The 17,138-nt window shown below is 40.2% G+C and overlaps 1 protein-coding gene across 1 annotated transcript; it reads left to right on the top strand.

Annotated features, from left to right (window-relative positions):
* The first annotated feature begins 16,112 nt into the window (after window positions 1-16,112).
* On the top strand, window positions 16,113-16,772 carry LOC120906980. Its single transcript, XM_040319029.1, has 3 exons — window positions 16,113-16,221; window positions 16,310-16,516; window positions 16,678-16,772. Exons 1-3 carry the CDS (start codon window positions 16,215-16,217, stop codon window positions 16,770-16,772), a joined length of 309 nt encoding a protein of 102 aa, XP_040174963.1. The 5' UTR covers window positions 16,113-16,214.
* The last annotated feature ends 366 nt before the right edge of the window (window positions 16,773-17,138 follow it).

The raw sequence follows: 17,138 nt of genomic DNA, 5'->3' as shown, positions 1-17,138 counted from the left end.
GGGCAATGGTTACTTAGATTTTTGTTAACACAAACCGATTTTAAAACACATGGTAATGGATATAATGATTTTTTTTAATAGTTAAAGTTGCAAATTAGCCCACATGTTGATAACGTGTTCCATTTCACACCCCTTCCTATTATAAATCAAGATATTCAAGGCAATATTTAAAAAAACATGTTTCAAAACAATGCAAAATAGCTTAATTGTGAAATGGTTTATATTCCAATTCATTCAATCATTAATAAAGCTAACCATACTCATTATTGGTGTTTAAGCACCTCGAATACTACATACACCGTCGTCATCGGCAGATAAGTGTGGTACATAAAATCCTGTAAAACGGGTTGCTATACCCGGGATGTCGAACATGTACACTCCCTCAAATCTTTTTCTATTTGTCGTAAAGTCCTACGCGGACCTGCTGGCCTATACAGGCTTTCGAGATTCATTACCACGTAGCCGGATATTCAATCCTTGCTACGGGCGGACGGTCCATTCTGGGCTTGAACCCATGACGGGCATGTTAATGAGTCGTTCGAGTTGACGACCACGTACCACGGGACCGCCTCAAATATACTACTCCCTCAAATCTACTACTCCGCAATACAGTCGTTGCCACCAAATTTTGGCTCTAAGGCATTAATTTTTGACAGTGCGCATGAATTTTTGCCTCTAAGGCATAAATTTTTGACAGTGCGCATCAATTTTTGACTCTTGTAGGAATAATGACAATTTTACAAGGTATTCAAGCAGATTTTTAACAATTGTCATTCCACAACTCACAAAAAATACAAAAACTTTGTATATAGATTGTTTTTTGAGAAAAAATCATGAAATTTTAAAATTTCTAAAGCTTTTGTTTACAGCTGAAAATACGTGGCATTTTTTTTCACTCCATTGAAACTGAAAAAATTGGCAAAACAATTGTTTTATTTTAAATTCTAGCAATAAAATTTTTCACTATTTAACTTAACTTCAATCATTTCAGAACACACAGTTTGAGAAATTACATAAAATTTTGTAAATAAAGCGATTGACTCACAGTCAAAAATTGATGCCTTCGATGCAAAAATTGATGCGCACTGTCAAAAATAGATGCCTTCGAGACAAAAATCGTGAAACGCTGCCAAAAATTGGTGCCTTCGAGACAAAAATAAGTGAGTTAGTGTCAAAATTTAGCGACAACGACTGTATTGGCTGAGTCGGAACAAGGAAAACGCATCCCAATAAGAGGCGGATGTAGTCGAGAGACCCTAAGCGGCCATATTTTTTAGCATATGCGAAATTTCGAGCGAGAATGCGGCGGATGTTGATGGCTTGAAATTTAAAACTGAATTTGTAACGATTTGCTCGCGGGTGGGAAGAACTACTTATTTCAGGATGTATAACAGTATAGATCGGAATATTGGAACTACCCATTTGGAAAGGTTATATGAGGGGATATGTTCACTGTTGAAATTTAATATGTGGCACAACAATAACAATTGTCTCATACACAAATACCAATTCCATTGAATACTTCAAAATTAGTTTCAGGATAATAAAATAAAATTTCGATGGCGTTTTTGGAAATGACCCTCATGAAATTAAAGACCGAGCAAATTTACATTGAAATTGTTCTAAGCATCTATTACTTATTACCTAACGTATGAAACATAAGTCGAAAAAAGAGAAGAAAAGGAATTCAAACCACGTGCGATATCATCTTTTGTAGTTCAATCTTACATTTATGGGCACAAAAACAGAAGATGGATTGAAACAGAAGTGAGAATTTCAAAAATTTATGTTTTTAAGTACGCAATTGGGATTGGATCTTAACATGTTGTATATGTATTAGCGGCATCCTAATTTATTAATCCACTGCACATTAATACATTATTCAATGAACACGTTGTTGAGGTTACTACTTAGCTATGCTTTCCAAAAAATCACGCCGATAATCAAAAAATAATAATAAAAAATTATACATTTGTGTCAACAGAGGCATGGAACGTATCAGTTCGATTGAAAATAAGAAAGAATGCAGTTACTAAACTTTCTGTTTTATCAAAATGGCCACAAAATTCGCCAATCATGATTATCATTGTTATTACTTATAAGTGTAAGTAAATAAGATTCATTGGTAATTTACGTGCGTAACAAATAACCTTAGTTTTGAACACCAGTTAAAAAAATAAAAAATTGCGTGACTTGTTTTTTTTTATGGTTATTTAAGATTTACATCAGTATGGCTCAAAAGTAGTCCCATCGATATTTAACGGTTCTGCAATGTACAGTAAGAACTGTAACAACCAGGAAGTTACAAGTTTAACACAGTTGTAAGAACAAATAAGAACAAATAGGTGTTTGAATCATGGTTGATGCCACTGAACGTGTAGAGTTTGAAAATAAGTCGAAATTTGAGAACATCCGGTAGATTTTACCAAGCCTTAACTAGTCGGGTATAAATAAAACAATTTCCAATCATGGCAGATCAGATTCGTTCGGACTGTCAGAACAGATAGAACGATACTCTTCCTAATTACCTCGTCAACTAGTTGTGTGTGCGTGACAGAAAGAGAAAGAGGAAGGGGAGGAGGAGGATGGGGTGGGGGTTCGGATCTGGCCAAGAGGAGTAATGATTAAGGATGTCTTTAGGAAAGGTGCAATTATGTGGAGTAGTTTTTTTATATTGTTTATAGAATATAATATAAGATATGTTCATCTAATGCAACTTGCACAACGTTAGAGTACCTTGGTTGGGTTGTAGGTTTTAGTTAAATAAATTACGAAGAATTGAAAAAAGTAATGCTTGTCATCCTTAGTCATCTGCAACACAATCAATTATCTCACAAGGCACCAAATATTGGATAATATTTCACATTTTACTCTTCTCATGCGATTGGGTATGATTTAATTTACAATAGTTGAAAGAAAAAAAATTGATTAAAAGAAAAACGGTTGAAAGAAAAATGGTTTGAAGAAAAAATGGTTGAAAGAACAATGGATTCAGAAAACTACCATGGAAAGCAACAGCTAACACCAGTCTTACGTTTGCCCTGTACATTATGAAAAGGAAAATAAAATTAACTATTTCAATTAAAGCTAAATAGAAAATCTAAAATTTTAAAATTATTTTACTTCACCCACCTATTTCAGCCTACATTTCAAAACACACAACTGTCTTTCAGGTAAACGATGTCAACCGTTCTGAACGAGTTAACAAAGACTGACTTCATTCATTTTATGTGCATTGTTCATTATTTATATATAATGGCTACTAGAGTACAACTAACATACTACTACAAATAAACCACCACCGAGTTCCCCTAAGTCCCCCACCGTTCATACAACCGTACACGGTGAGCGGATGGTGTAAGTTTTGTTCTTTCATCATCCTCGTTCGGATCCTGTTCGCAGACATATGCTGGTTCAATACGTCCTTTTCATGCCTTTCGATAATTTGAAAATGTATGGGGAAACCGTACCCCTGGTATGGGTGTCGAAGAAGCTGTTAAACCGAGGTGATTCGCACAAAAACGCTTTTGCATGGTACGACAAAGCAATTCGGCAAACTATGAACGACATTTAAACATTTAGTCATTTAAACTACAGAACAATCGATATCCTCCCTGATTTCTGTTCGCAAGCCGAGCAGGACCAACGGCAGTTGATCGCACCAACGTTGCGAATCGATACAGGTGTTTCATAAGGCCGTTAGCTTCGGGATGGTACGCTGTAGTACGCATGTCCGTGATCTGTCGTGACTGTTGCAGGAACGCTCAACCGAGATATCCTACATTCCGAAAATGCTTTGGCGACAGTTTCTGCTAACATTTCTGGTAGGGGAACTGCTTTCCGCCAACAACTAAACCGGTCGATCATCGTTACTTAGTACCGGTTTCCATTTAACGTTGGAAGTTGTCCAACCAAATCGATGTGAACGTGGCGGAAACGGCTTTTGGGAAGCCCGAATTTGTTTAGTGCCGCAGGTGTGTGACGACGGATCTTTGATCGTTGACAATCGATCTGACAAAGCGGACGACATCTCGATGAACTGAGGGCCATACGAACCTTCGCGCAACCATTTGTCTCATTGGCTACTAGATTGAAACTAACTAAATATTTCTACGAGCAATCCACCACAACATCACTATTCAAGCCGTATTGATCGGACACCCAAATGATCGATGTTAAATTGGAAGCGAAATCGGAACTTTTGCCATAACAGAAAAAATGTATCATAAGCACCAAGACCAGATCAACCAAAAGGACTGATAAATGGATTAAAAAAAAAACAACAGCATTTAAATGTTCCCCATATATATAACTGAAATAGAATTTCAATATACACTATAAGAATATGGTATTTTACAAAGTTTATTCAAACGAGTACAGCATTCAACAACAAGCACCCCATGGAATGAATCGTTCTCCTTTCTAGCTCGCAGTAGACTCTTATTGGGGTGTTTGTTTTACTTTATTCTTCTTCATATTGTTCCCTATACAAAACCTTCCTGTTTTTAAATGATAATCTTTGCTAACTGTTGTTTGTACGATCAATTTAATAAAGTATGTATGAAAAAAAACGTGAATCTATTCTACTTTTGTTTTGCTTTAGTACTGTGAGCGTAATTGTGGTGGGTATTACATTGCTAGAAATTGTTCTAATTTATAATAACTATAACACCATTCACAATAGTTTAATGTATAACGAATGCTTTTTGTTATCTTAAAGCTGACAAGGTATGTCAATTAAATTTCTGGTAATGTGGTGATAGTGTGGAGGCGTCCGCCATTAAGGCCGGGATAACGGACTGGCAGACGAACGGCGCGAGACCGTGAGCGGTTTTGGACACTCCTGAGGCAGGCCAAGACCGCAAAGCGGTTGTAGCGCCGGATAAGTAAAGTAAGCAAGTGTGGTACAGAGGACAGCGAACACTCTTCTTCTTCTATTTGGCGTACACATCCTACGCGGTCATGCCGACCTATACAGGCTTACAGGACATTATGCAATACCACGTAGCCGGATAGTCAGTCTTACTACGGGCGAACGTTAGAAAATAGTAATGGTGTCGTGTTTTCCAACACAGCATACCCGAGTGTACTGAACGAGATTATGTGATAACCAGTCACAGAGCTAAATACACGTGTATCACCTAAGACCGCTTACATGAAAGTATTGTAAGCATTCGTATTTTAAGCCTAATAACCTTTCCACTCATCGACGTGTATTTCCCGTGTACGTGTATCGACGATTGCCAGAATAGTAATGCTACTGCGCAACACTACTTGCTCAAACAGTCATGTGATGTAGACGGCAACAGCATGCCGAGGACATCTCGGGAACGACTCCAAACATCTTCAGAACAAAGTGTTTTCGCAACTTAACTACACTTAACTTAACTTAACCAAACCAAACCAAACCAAACCAAACCAAACCAAACCAAACCAAACCAAACCAAACCAAACCAAACCAAACCAAACCAAACCAAACCAAACCAAACCAAACCAAACCAAACCAAACCAAACCAAACCAAACCAAACTTAACTAAACTAGTCTATACTTAACTTAGCTTAACTAAACTAAACTAAACTTGACCACGGCGATCGAAGCGCATCTGTAAGTACCGCATAGCAAGAACGTTAAAACGGCGAACCATGCCTTGTGCTGCAATATTTGTGTTTTAACCTTTTCCTAAAAAGTGAATAAAATTTCATTTAATTAAAAATAGTTACAGTCAAATGATGTAAAATCATTAATCTTATCTGCTAAAAAATGTCCTTAAACATAAATACCTCATACCTACGAACCATAACGATACACACATAATCCGTTTCTTTCCATTTCTGTGATATTTTTATCAAACAGCTGAAAACACTGTGATCATGTTAAAAGTTTAAGTACATTTGGTTGCAGCTTTAGACGCTGTAACTGAACATAATTTGTTTATACATTTTATGCATACATTGTATAATACAAAATGATTGCCTTAATGATGCCTTCTCTCACACGCACACCTGTTGTCATCGATTGCCGATCGATGCCTCGCACACCAACATCCACTGTCTATCACGCACCGGCACACGCATCATCATCACAGGCTCAAACACTAACATCACCACAATTGGGAGAACACACGCTGAACGACACCACTCATGGTCCTAATTCAACACTCATTGACGGCCCGCTTTTAATTCGCCGCACTTCCAACACCAACTTACAACAGACCACACTTGACCGTTTCTTTCACGAATAGACGAACCTCTGGTAAGTCTGCACAAACACCTACCTGTTTTGTTCCTGCTGCTAATGCGCTTCGCACTGCCCGCTCCACTGCCTCTGTTTACTATCAAAACGTGCGGGGACTGCGCACGAAGGTCGATGAGTTTCACCTGTCGGTGTTGGAATCCAATTTCGATGTAATAGTGCTTACGGAAACCTGGCTCGATCCTAGCCTACCTTCGGCTATGCTGTTTTCCGAGTCTACCGATGCGATCGTAGTGTTGACAACAGTACATGTTCCCGCGGTGGAGGTGTGTTGATTGCGTGCTCTCAGTCTCTGACGTCACGGGAACACACAACGGTGCATCCATCGCTTGAGCTAGTGTGCGTTGTAATACAACTAGGCAATTCCCGACTATGCATCATTGCTGCATACCTCCCGCCTAGACTTGCCGCAAATGCTGCCACGCTCCGTGAAATCGAAAACTGCATTCGCTCATTATGCTCAACTATGCATCCCGGAGACAGTTTACTCCTGTTAGGAGACTTCAACCAACCTCTCGTCTCCTAGTCAGCCGCTCAGCATGATCCGGATTTGCCATTTCTGCATTATGAGCTACGTACGCGATCGGCTCTCTCCGCTCTGTTTATGGACGAGATGCATCATAGCGGACTTTTCCAGATCAATGGTCATCTTAACACCAGCGGACGCGTTTTAGACCTGGTGTTTGCAAATAATGCTGTTGCTTCTGTTTGCCTTCCGCTTGAACTTTGCCTCACCCCGTTGTTAGCATTTGACACCTATCACCCTGCGCTTGAGTTGGCCATCCCGCTACCACGAGAGGAATCAGCCGTTCCTGCGCTAACACCACGCCTTGACTACGCGCGGACGGACTTTAACAGGCTCCTGCCGATGATCGCCTCGTTCGCGAATGTCTTCGTTTGTTCCCGTTACGCCACTCTTGACCTCGCTGTGAAAGATTTTGAGCGGTTCATGTTGCAAGCCCTGAATGAATGCACGCCGGTGAAACGACCTAAACGAGGCCCCCTTGGGGTGACAGAACGCTGCGCAGGCTCAAAACGGCTAAAGCTGCCGCGTATCGCGATTATTTGTTGCGTAGGTGTCCCGCTGCATTGCGCAACTATAATACTGCGCACTCTCTCTATCGGCGCAATAACAGGTTCCGCTACCTGGGGCACGTACGGCGTACGGTTTTGCGCTGCCGCGGCAATTCACGTGTTCTGTGGAACTTCGCAAAAATCGTCAGAAATCCTCTGGTTTTCCTAGCTCCGTCAGTTACAACGGGCGCATTCGCAACAATCCGTCTGCTGTATGTGATATTTTTGCCTCGCGCTTTGCCGCCACCTTCCTTCCAGCGGTAACTGATGAGAGGCAGATAGCCGACGCATTATCAAACGTACCGGTGGATGCTATGGCCCCAAACTTGCCGATCATCGATGAGTATTCAGTCTCGAAAGCGATTGACAGGCTGAAACCTTCGTTTGCTCCAGGGCCTGACGGGATTCCACGCTTAAGCGTTGTGGTACCACCATCGCGCCTATCCTGGCCTCGATTTTTCGCGACTCGCTGCGTTCGGGCATCTATTCTGCCTGCTGGAAAACTTCGTGGCTTGTTCCAGTGCACAAAAGGGGACAAATCAAATGCATGTAATTACCGTGGCATTACACCGCTTTGTGCCTGCGCTAAGGTCTTCGAGCTCCTGGTGTACGAACCTCTCCTCGCAGCTGCCTCGAACTACATTAGCGCAGCTCAACATGGATTTTTCCCTCAGCGTTCAACCACCACCAACCTGGTTGAGTTCGTTAGCCTCTGCCACAGGACCATCGATGCCGGCTCGCAGATCGACGCAGTCTACACGGACATCAAGGCTGCCTTCGATAGCGTTCCGCACGCCTTGCTGCTCGCAAAGCTCGAAACGCTTGGCCTGCCTGTGCAGCTGCTGGCCTGGATGCGTTCCTATCTTGCTGGTCGCACATACTGCGTGAAGATGGGACCCCATACGTCGCGCCGTATCGATGCTTCCTCGGGGGTGCCGCAGGGGAGTAACCTTGGACCGCTGCTGTTTGTCATTTTCCTGAATGACGTAACACGGTTGCTCCCTCCTGACGGCCACCTACTGTATGCAGACGACGCGAAGCTGTTCCTGCCTATCCGTGACCGGTCAGACCAACTCCGCCTTCAAGCCACTCTAAGTGCCTTCCAGTCATGGTGCTCTTTGAATGGTCTTGAATTGTGCGTCGAGAAGTTGAGCTTCCACGACCAGCTAGAGCACGTTGTCACTAAGGGTAACCAATTGATCGGCTTACTAAAACAAACAGCACGAGACATCACTGACCCGATCTGCATCAAGACGCTATACTGTGCTTTGGTGCGACCAGTGCTAGAATACGCTTCAGTAGTATGGTGGCCTACAGCTGCTCGCCCCTAGCTCGTTTAGAGTCGATCCAGCGCAAATTCACGCGGTTCGCTTTGCGCTCCTGGAGTGTCCAACTTGACTATGAGGGACGCTGTGCGTTGCTTGGCATCGAGACACTGAAGCAGCGGAACTGCAACGCTCAGAGGCTGTTTGTCGCGGGACTTCTTGACAAGCGGATCGACTCGCCCGCGCTTCTTTCGAGGCTCAACATGTATGTCCCGCCGAGATCACTCCGAGCTAGATCGCTACTTAACGTGGAGGAACGCTGCACTCGCTTTGGCTCCTCTGATCCGTTTATTCGTATGTGTGTGACAAATGAATGACCGAAATGTGACTATGTTATAATGAATGAATGTAAATGAATTCGCTTCAAGTGGGTCACTTGCGGTCCGTTGAATTTTAATTAATAAATAACAAATAACAAATAACATTATCCTCAAGCAAGTGCATGGTGCATATCTTTGTGGTTCTTTTAGATTTAGATTACCGCTACCTGTATGTTTTCTATTTTGCAGCTAATACACTGTATAATTATGCTTATGCTATGACAATGCTTTCCTGACACTCTAATTTGCGGATGAAACCCTTGCTACACTGATTATTCACGCACCCAATTCAGGTTCTATCGTCGTTCTCGTCGTCATCGTCATCGTCGTCGTTATAATCTTACCTTGTTTCCGATGCAATGATGCAGTATCTGAGCTTTTTCTCTTTGCCATAGCATCTATTTGTCCTGGACATTTAACAGCTCGGAAGGCTGCTGTACAGCATCCGTTGCCGTGGCGGGTCAAGCCTCTCCGAGGCCCTAGGCGATATGGTAGCCGGGGCACCTTCTTCAAATCCATCGACGGGGAGGGGCGAAATGGTGTACGGCTCATACACTGCAAATTTTCAAAGTTTGCTGCAGTTACATTTTTACTGAAAGCTTTTGAGTAATACATGGTTTTGTCGTTTAACTGAATATCAATAAAACAAATAACTTAAAATGCAGCTATTTATTCTGTCAAAACGACATGTAAGTCAGTCGTCAATCGTGATGAACAAAAATTTGTTTTGGTAACCGCTCACAGACACCCCGATAAAATTTTAGGTGCGTATTCGGCTTGCGGGATTAACGTTTTGGTTGAGAAAAATCTTCACATCACTTTGCTGTTCTTGTTGAAAATTCATGATATCCATGAGTGCCTACCAAATCAACAAACTTGTTTAGACAAAATACAGTTCACACTGCCACCCTGCCAAATCAATAAATCACCCCAATTTCAATACTTTTTTTCGCCTATTTTTCATCGATATCAATGAGTAAACAATCAGTAATGTCAGAAAAGCTTTGTGTTTCGAAGACTGTTTCGAAGCGGACTTTCGACCCTTGATCGTTAAGGCGATCATAAAAACCTTTAGGACGTTGGAGTTTAGAGGGCTTACCTTGGGTAGGAGGACATAAGTAAACTACTTAAATGAGAAGTCGCTAGATGATGGATGGGCTTAGTCCTATCCTGACAATCCGAACAAATCTGACCTGCCATGATCGGAGTTGATTTTATTTATACTCTAAAGAAGTAAAAGGTTTCGCACTTTTAGTTCCGAGTTGTATGTCGGAAAGTTATCATTTTCGCTAAGCTAGTTACTTTTGACTTTAATTGACAAGAACGATGGTTCTAAACGATATTTTCTTTTCTATTTTACAGGTTGCAGCTCTTATTTCATAGTACGGAAGTATGGATTTAAAATCGTCATCGTGAGCATAACATGAAAACAAAATTTTGCTTTTACGTTGATGTTTACCTATACAATGAATACTGAAGTACCGTCTTACTTCGAATTACGGTTATTTCATTTTCAATCGGTCAGAGCTATAACTTCTTGCACGCGGGAAAAACAATATTTTCATTCGAAAGTAACTGGAAATATCCTGTATTGCAGTATGTTTGTCTCAAAAGATCCGCGGACCACAGGTTAGAGACCACTGCTTTAGATCAGCTGCTTTCTAAATAATCGAGCATTGAAGGCCAGAAGATTGCAGTTTTTACACATACATTATTATATTATTACAGTTAATGCACAAAATAACTGGTTTAAACAATGCGATTGGTTATATTGTTGTTTTTCTTACAATAACAATTAACTACAATTCTTACAATTCCTAAAATTGATTGTAAAGAATCTTCAATTAAGAGTCAGCAGCAAAGTGTACAAAAGTCATAAAAAGTTCCAAACAATTACTCATAATCGCAATATTGCTTCTTGCTATTGCTATTGCTATTGGAAAGTCGTCGTGTTTGTGTTGACTGTTGCTCAACGCAATACATGTTATGGTGATCAAATTTGGAAGAGTTCAACGATATGAATTGTCATATTCAAATATGTTCAGTTAATTTTTAATGAATAGGATCTTCCTATCTTTCAAAATCGCACAAATATTTTCTCGGGCCTGACTGCACATTGTGGTGGGCCGGACTTTGCCGACCGCTGCCGACAGCTTAATTAGTTCAAACTTTACGCGATCATTCATATCGATTGTTCCTTTCCATCGACTCTTTCAAATTTGACCCAAACCCTTCAACAGCTTACCTTTCCACCATCACTTCGTCCAGACCACAATTTTGACTGGGGCCCCAAAGGTTTGCCGGGGCACGAGTTCTTAGTTTTGCGTGATAACATAGACACAGGCCAAATTAAAGAGCGCACACATTGACATCGGAATCGATTCTTGAATGAAACCTCAACAGATAAAAAGAGCGGAGCCTTTTAATGTCGTATGTGCATGTAGTTTGCGTGAGGCATATCGTGTAATGGGGTTTCGCTTCACCCAATTCGTGCGTAGCGTTCAATGCATTTGATCCCACGCTTTAGGCCAACTATGATAAAATGATATTAGTCCCGATTATTAAACACAAATTGTAAAGACAAGTTGTCAAAATCAGAAGATTTGTATTATGACATCCGTTTGTGTTGTGTGTTGAAAAATAAAATTTGACGAAACACAAACTCACAAGCACACTGCCAAGATATGTATTATGAAACACAAACGGAAATCCAAAATTGTCAAACTGCTTTCCGTCAGCTTTTGTCACGAAAGGCGCCAATCTCAGATTGTTTGACCGACACAAAACAACAACAGAGTTGTTACTGTTGCTTTCACGACAAAATATAAGTATTTTATTTCAGAAATTATCAAATTTTAACATTTTAAACAAAAATATGTGTACTGCCGTATCCATACAAAAGACAATATGCTGGAAATACTGGTAACGTGCTGCTGTTTTAAGAAGCTGCTGTTATTTCCTTCCTCTGTTGTTGTTTGATGGTAGTCGAAAGATGAAGGGCTCACGCACCCAGTTTGCGTTCAACAGCAAAGGATTCCAGCAACTTCTTCAGTGAGTGACTGCTTCAACAACCAACAGCATAGGCCCATGTAATTATCACATCTAATACTGCATACACTTTTAGGAATAAAAAAGACTCGGAGGGCTCGTTCTCCGCCAGAATGTCAAGGAAAATGTTCTTCGACACAAGAATTTTTTCTTAAATCTGAAATTAACAACCACGAAATGAAACATGTATAACACGGTTTGCACAAATGATCCGCATGCTTAACTCACGCTTGGTTAGAAAACTGTAACGGGTCGAAAACACTTCGAAGCAGTCGGCGCTGTTTTTCAGATCTACCGTTGTTTCTTCTTCACTGCTACTATCGTAACTTACGAAGTGGCAGAAAATCATTTTGAAGTTTTAAGCAAGGATTTGTTAGCTTGATAAGCGATCGTGTCTTAAATAAATTGCAGAAATAAATAAATAAAGTCTTTTCGCGTGAAAAAAGCTGCCTGTTTTCAGGACACAACTGAAAAATAGGTATAGGAACCCCCAGTACAAGCACAGACACATTTCATCCAAGCCAAATTGAAAAACGCACACATCGATATCGATGGAATCGTTTCTCGAATGAAACCTCCACCCTCTGGAGCACCGTTGCTTGCTTGGTGTTAGTCAATTTTTCCTGCTAATTTTACCGCCTACGAGCCGGTGTATTGATATTGTTTTTCGGGGCCTTTAAATTTTTGTTTGGGTGTGTTGAATGCTTGTGTTGTGTAACAGGTTTTCGGTAGAAGTTAAGCGCAGCGTTCTGTGCATTCCATTTTAGCAGCAAGTTGCTCTGCGTGGTTTTGGGTTTGGGTGTCTTGTGCACAGGCCACCCACACCAGCTAAAATTGACGGTTTCTCGCTCTGCCCAATATTACTTTGCGCCAACGATGATGAGGTATTGATTTGAGCTGTGCGCGCGTGTCTCAGCGTTCTTCGCATGCGACTTTGGTGCAAGTATCGGCAGATTTCTTAGAATATTTAATGTGCTGCTTTGAGTAGTATGGGGCCCCAGTTTTCTGCAGTTCGGGACCCTCGACAAAATACAGTGAGTGAAGCGATGGGAAAAATGAATAAATAAAAAATGAGTCATGTTGAAATAGGTGGTACAAATCCCTTCCAGAGGGGGGGGGGGGGGGTGTTGAATCGATACGAAGTCGTACATCCACAATGACGGGGCTCCATAGATCGCCGGGGCCCCTGGTGGCCGCCCAGTCCGTCCACCGTTTAACGCGCCACTGATCCGTTGTCGACAATGTTGCAGCATCCGCTTAATATTTCTTTTCGAGCTCTATCGCAACTGCACACACATCGTCCGCACTCCATACATCCGATTTAGCAATCCAATCTTTCTATCAATGGTCCAGAAGAAAGCCTGTAATTATATCCGATCACGTATTAGTATAACAAACACATTTTAAAATCACATATAAAACACTTACTAAAAGCATATCTGGTTGACCGGTCGCCTTTGCTCCTCTTTTGCCTTTGCGTGCCTTTGCTCCGCACCACTCCGCCGTAATGCGTCAACATCTAAAACGAACACAAGGTTGTCTTTTCCAACATGTGTGTCTACTTACCATCTTTAATGAAAATATCAGACGCAAACTCAACTTAAATTACACACAATTTGCTTTTTTATTGCACGCACTACAACGAAATCTCAACACAAAATGTAAATATGTCATTAGCTGTTTGCTTTGATTTTGACATTCGAAAAAAATGGGTCGTTCGGTGCTGGCTGCGACCGTAGCGCCGCTTGGTGTACGCAAGTGAAAGCAAAGGTAACGCTTCTCCAATGTAATGTAGAGGGCTGAGCCTAACTTTTACCCTGTATGTTGCTCGTCTCTTATAAATTTTACAATTTTTTTTTACTAGGAATTAAAAATATAAAGAAGTTTCCATTTGAAAAACAACCGTTACATTATGATCGATGCTGATAGAGAGACACCTACATCAAATAAATTTAACACACAATGTTTAAATTCAGTGTCTTAACAATGTATTATCAACATAAATTACCAAAAGAGACCATTTTATGAAGTTTTTGCATTTGTCGCAGATGTGCATTTTGCCAAATTATTATGACAGGTGTTATGTAATGGTTTTTATTCAAATCAAAACTCCTTTATCTTTTTATGGCTCAAAGAAAAATTCTTAAAACTATATTAGACGTGCAACATACAGTTCTCTAAACTACTAGTATCATTTTGCTGTGAAAATTTTAAAATGTACTGAAAGAATATCTTTTACATTTTGCATAAAGCTCCTGTCAACTTGGAAAAGCTATAACTAAAAACGGTAGCGAGTTGAACCAATCTATGCACAGTTTTAGAAATTGCATTATTTTATTTAGTTTTCATCGAAACATTGCATCAATATTGGATTACGCATTTTAAAGTTATACAGGGTTTTCCAATTGAGTTTAGACTAACAGCATACTTTTTTGAATAGTCGCAATAGATTCTTGAATAGCATCCTCTATTTTTGATAGCGAGCAATGGATTATTGACTAAGAGCAATTGATTTCAGCAAGCCGGTTGCTGGCGCGGAGTGACCAGATTGTTTTTGAGTTTATCGGTAGGAAATCTAAAGCAAATTCGGTAATTTTCCTTAAAAACAACTTTTTATTCAATCATAAACTTTATTGAAGTCCATTTTTATGGTTGAACGTTCAATACTTAGAAAAATATTTGATATTTGGTTAGAAAAATTAAGTTTTAATGTGCTCAATTGTAAACCGAAATTCTATCAAAATTCGATAGAACTACATATGGTCACTCTGAAAAACTTGCTAAATGAAGCTTATGGTGAGGTTATGCCTATGGGTCCACTGTTGCATATTTCAATTCAGCCGTTAAGTGCTTTTGTGTTGTATTTTGCTTTCATAAAATCAAAAAATATCACCGAAAACCTATTAGAAACATTATCTCTTATTTTGTGGATGATATATAGCAGCAAAACAAATGCTTTAAACCAGTGGACGGATGAAATTAAATATTATCCACAGATTATTATTTAAGTCGATCTGTCACACCGGGTGTTATAAATGCAACGCTCTTAGACTGTGAGCGTTTCTACCAAAGTGGGTATAGGGACTAGGCGGGCTTATAGGTTTGGCGGGAAGGCCATATTGGACGAACGAACGACAGGAGGGGATTCCATTGTGATACGTAGTTTTTCACCCATACTATGACACATCAACCCAAACAGCCATTGTAATTCTCACGCATACATCAACAAATGATCGAATCCACTACTGTCATTTCGTTTTCATTTTTCTACAGCACGGCTGTCAAATTGTTCGGGATAAGCTCACCTGTATATTACACCCACTTTGGTTTCTACATACACCGAGACTGCAAGTGAGAGATGGCTGTGAGAGAATTGACAATCGATTTGTGTGTGTAGAAGCTCTGAAAAGCGCCGAGATGAGACTTTTAAAATGATGTTGAAAAATCCATTTTAATCGCTAAAGTGAAGTCAAAAAGTTTCTTTTACTTTTTAATAATATTTTTACGATTATTAAACGACAAAAATGCAAAGTGTAATTAATCGTTCGCCATAAACTGCCAATTCAATTTTTCTCAGCTTTATCGTTCTTTGCATGCCGAGGAGATTTCTCTCACCGAAAATGCTGTCAGTCGCTGTCAAAGCATGCTGTCAATTATTTTCTCAGCTGCTTTCTTGGTGTATGTAGAAACGCTCTGTCATAAAGAAAAATATCGTATTTGCTTTAGAGTTCCTACCTCTAAAAACAATCTGGTCACTCCGCGCCAGCAACCGGTCTGCTGTAATCAATTGCTCTTAGTCAATAATCCATTGCTCGCTATCAAAAATAGAGGATGCTAGTCAAGAATCGATTGCGACTTTTAAAAAGTATGCTGCTAGTCTAAACTCAATTGGAATACCCTGTATGCCTCCAAAGTCGCTGGCTACGCGGGTAGCCCGGTTGCTTGGAATATGATGTTTTTTGGTTGCCAGTAACAGGGTTAACAGTTTTAAAATGACGTAAAGTCCCTCAACTATGGCGACCCCCAAAGGCGCTTTTCCACCACCTGATATTTTTAATCAACCTTGATCACACTGCCTGTCGTTTTTCCTTTCTTGTCAAATTGATATTGTAATGTTTGTTTTGTATGCGTCGTACGTTTGTGTATTATTTGTAATTGAGCGGATTCATCATATTTAAAATTACTTATTTTCTAATGAGTTGTACGATTTTCCAACATTTCTATACAATTTCCTACTTACACTAATATCTCATAGAATTTTTCTTGTGTTTGCAATGTTTTTCAATTAGACTCAATGAAATCGGCCAATCCAGAACTGGAAGTTGCCGATGTAAAGCATTCCATAATCGCTATGATGCTTTCAAAGAAAACGTTAAAATACGATATAAGGCGAATTCAGTTCCGTCATTTTGCGCAGCATAAACAAGTACAGCTCAACAACGTTTTGTTAGAGGAGAAATCATCCAGCCATGTTTTCGCAATCAGCCTGTGTACAAGTAAGAGGGGAAAGGAACTAAGGCAACTAATGTTTGGAATCCCATATGTCTATACAAGGGCGGTGCTTATATTTGTAAAAAACAATGTCGGGAATGCTAGGAACAATTTAATTCCTTACTTGATGATTCAAAATATAATAGAATGATCTGTACTTTTACAGGTTCACATAAAACAAATGAGCTGCACACCGCTGTCGAAAGTAATTCTTGCCATGATATCGTCCTGCAGAACGGACAACAATCAGGCCCTCCATAAGCTGCTACACGTTGCGGTCTGCGAAGAGAATTATAATGTTTGACACACCACCGTTACGAACATAGGGTTCTGTATCACTCGCCGGTATAGTGTAAATTAGATATAGGCAAGTAGAGGAATTAGTGAGCTGCCGCATTATTGATCGCTTTATTCCTAAAAAATATGATTCGCCCGCTCGAATAAAAACAATTAAAATATCGTATGATTTTGTTTTGCTCCTGGGAAAAACAATTGGAAATCAATAACACTGTCGGGCCTATACAAAATCCAAAAATCTGCGTTTAAAATCAGAGGTTTTTTAAATTGCGGATAAGTTCAACTTCAACCTTCAAATCACATTCGGAAGCGTTCGAACGTATTTCCGCG

The sequence above is a fragment of the Anopheles arabiensis genome (assembly GCF_016920715.1).
Source record: "Anopheles arabiensis isolate DONGOLA chromosome Y unlocalized genomic scaffold, AaraD3 chrY_contig0002, whole genome shotgun sequence".
Taxonomy (NCBI): Eukaryota; Metazoa; Arthropoda; class Insecta; order Diptera; family Culicidae; genus Anopheles; species Anopheles arabiensis.
This window is presented reverse-complemented; position numbering and strand designations above follow the sequence as displayed.

Coding starts and splice junctions, on each gene's coding strand:
- LOC120906980 (XM_040319029.1), top strand. Junction 16,517..16,677: donor CGCAATCAGCCTGTGTACAA/GTAAGAGGGGAA, acceptor GTACTTTTACAG/GTTCACATAAAACAAATGAG.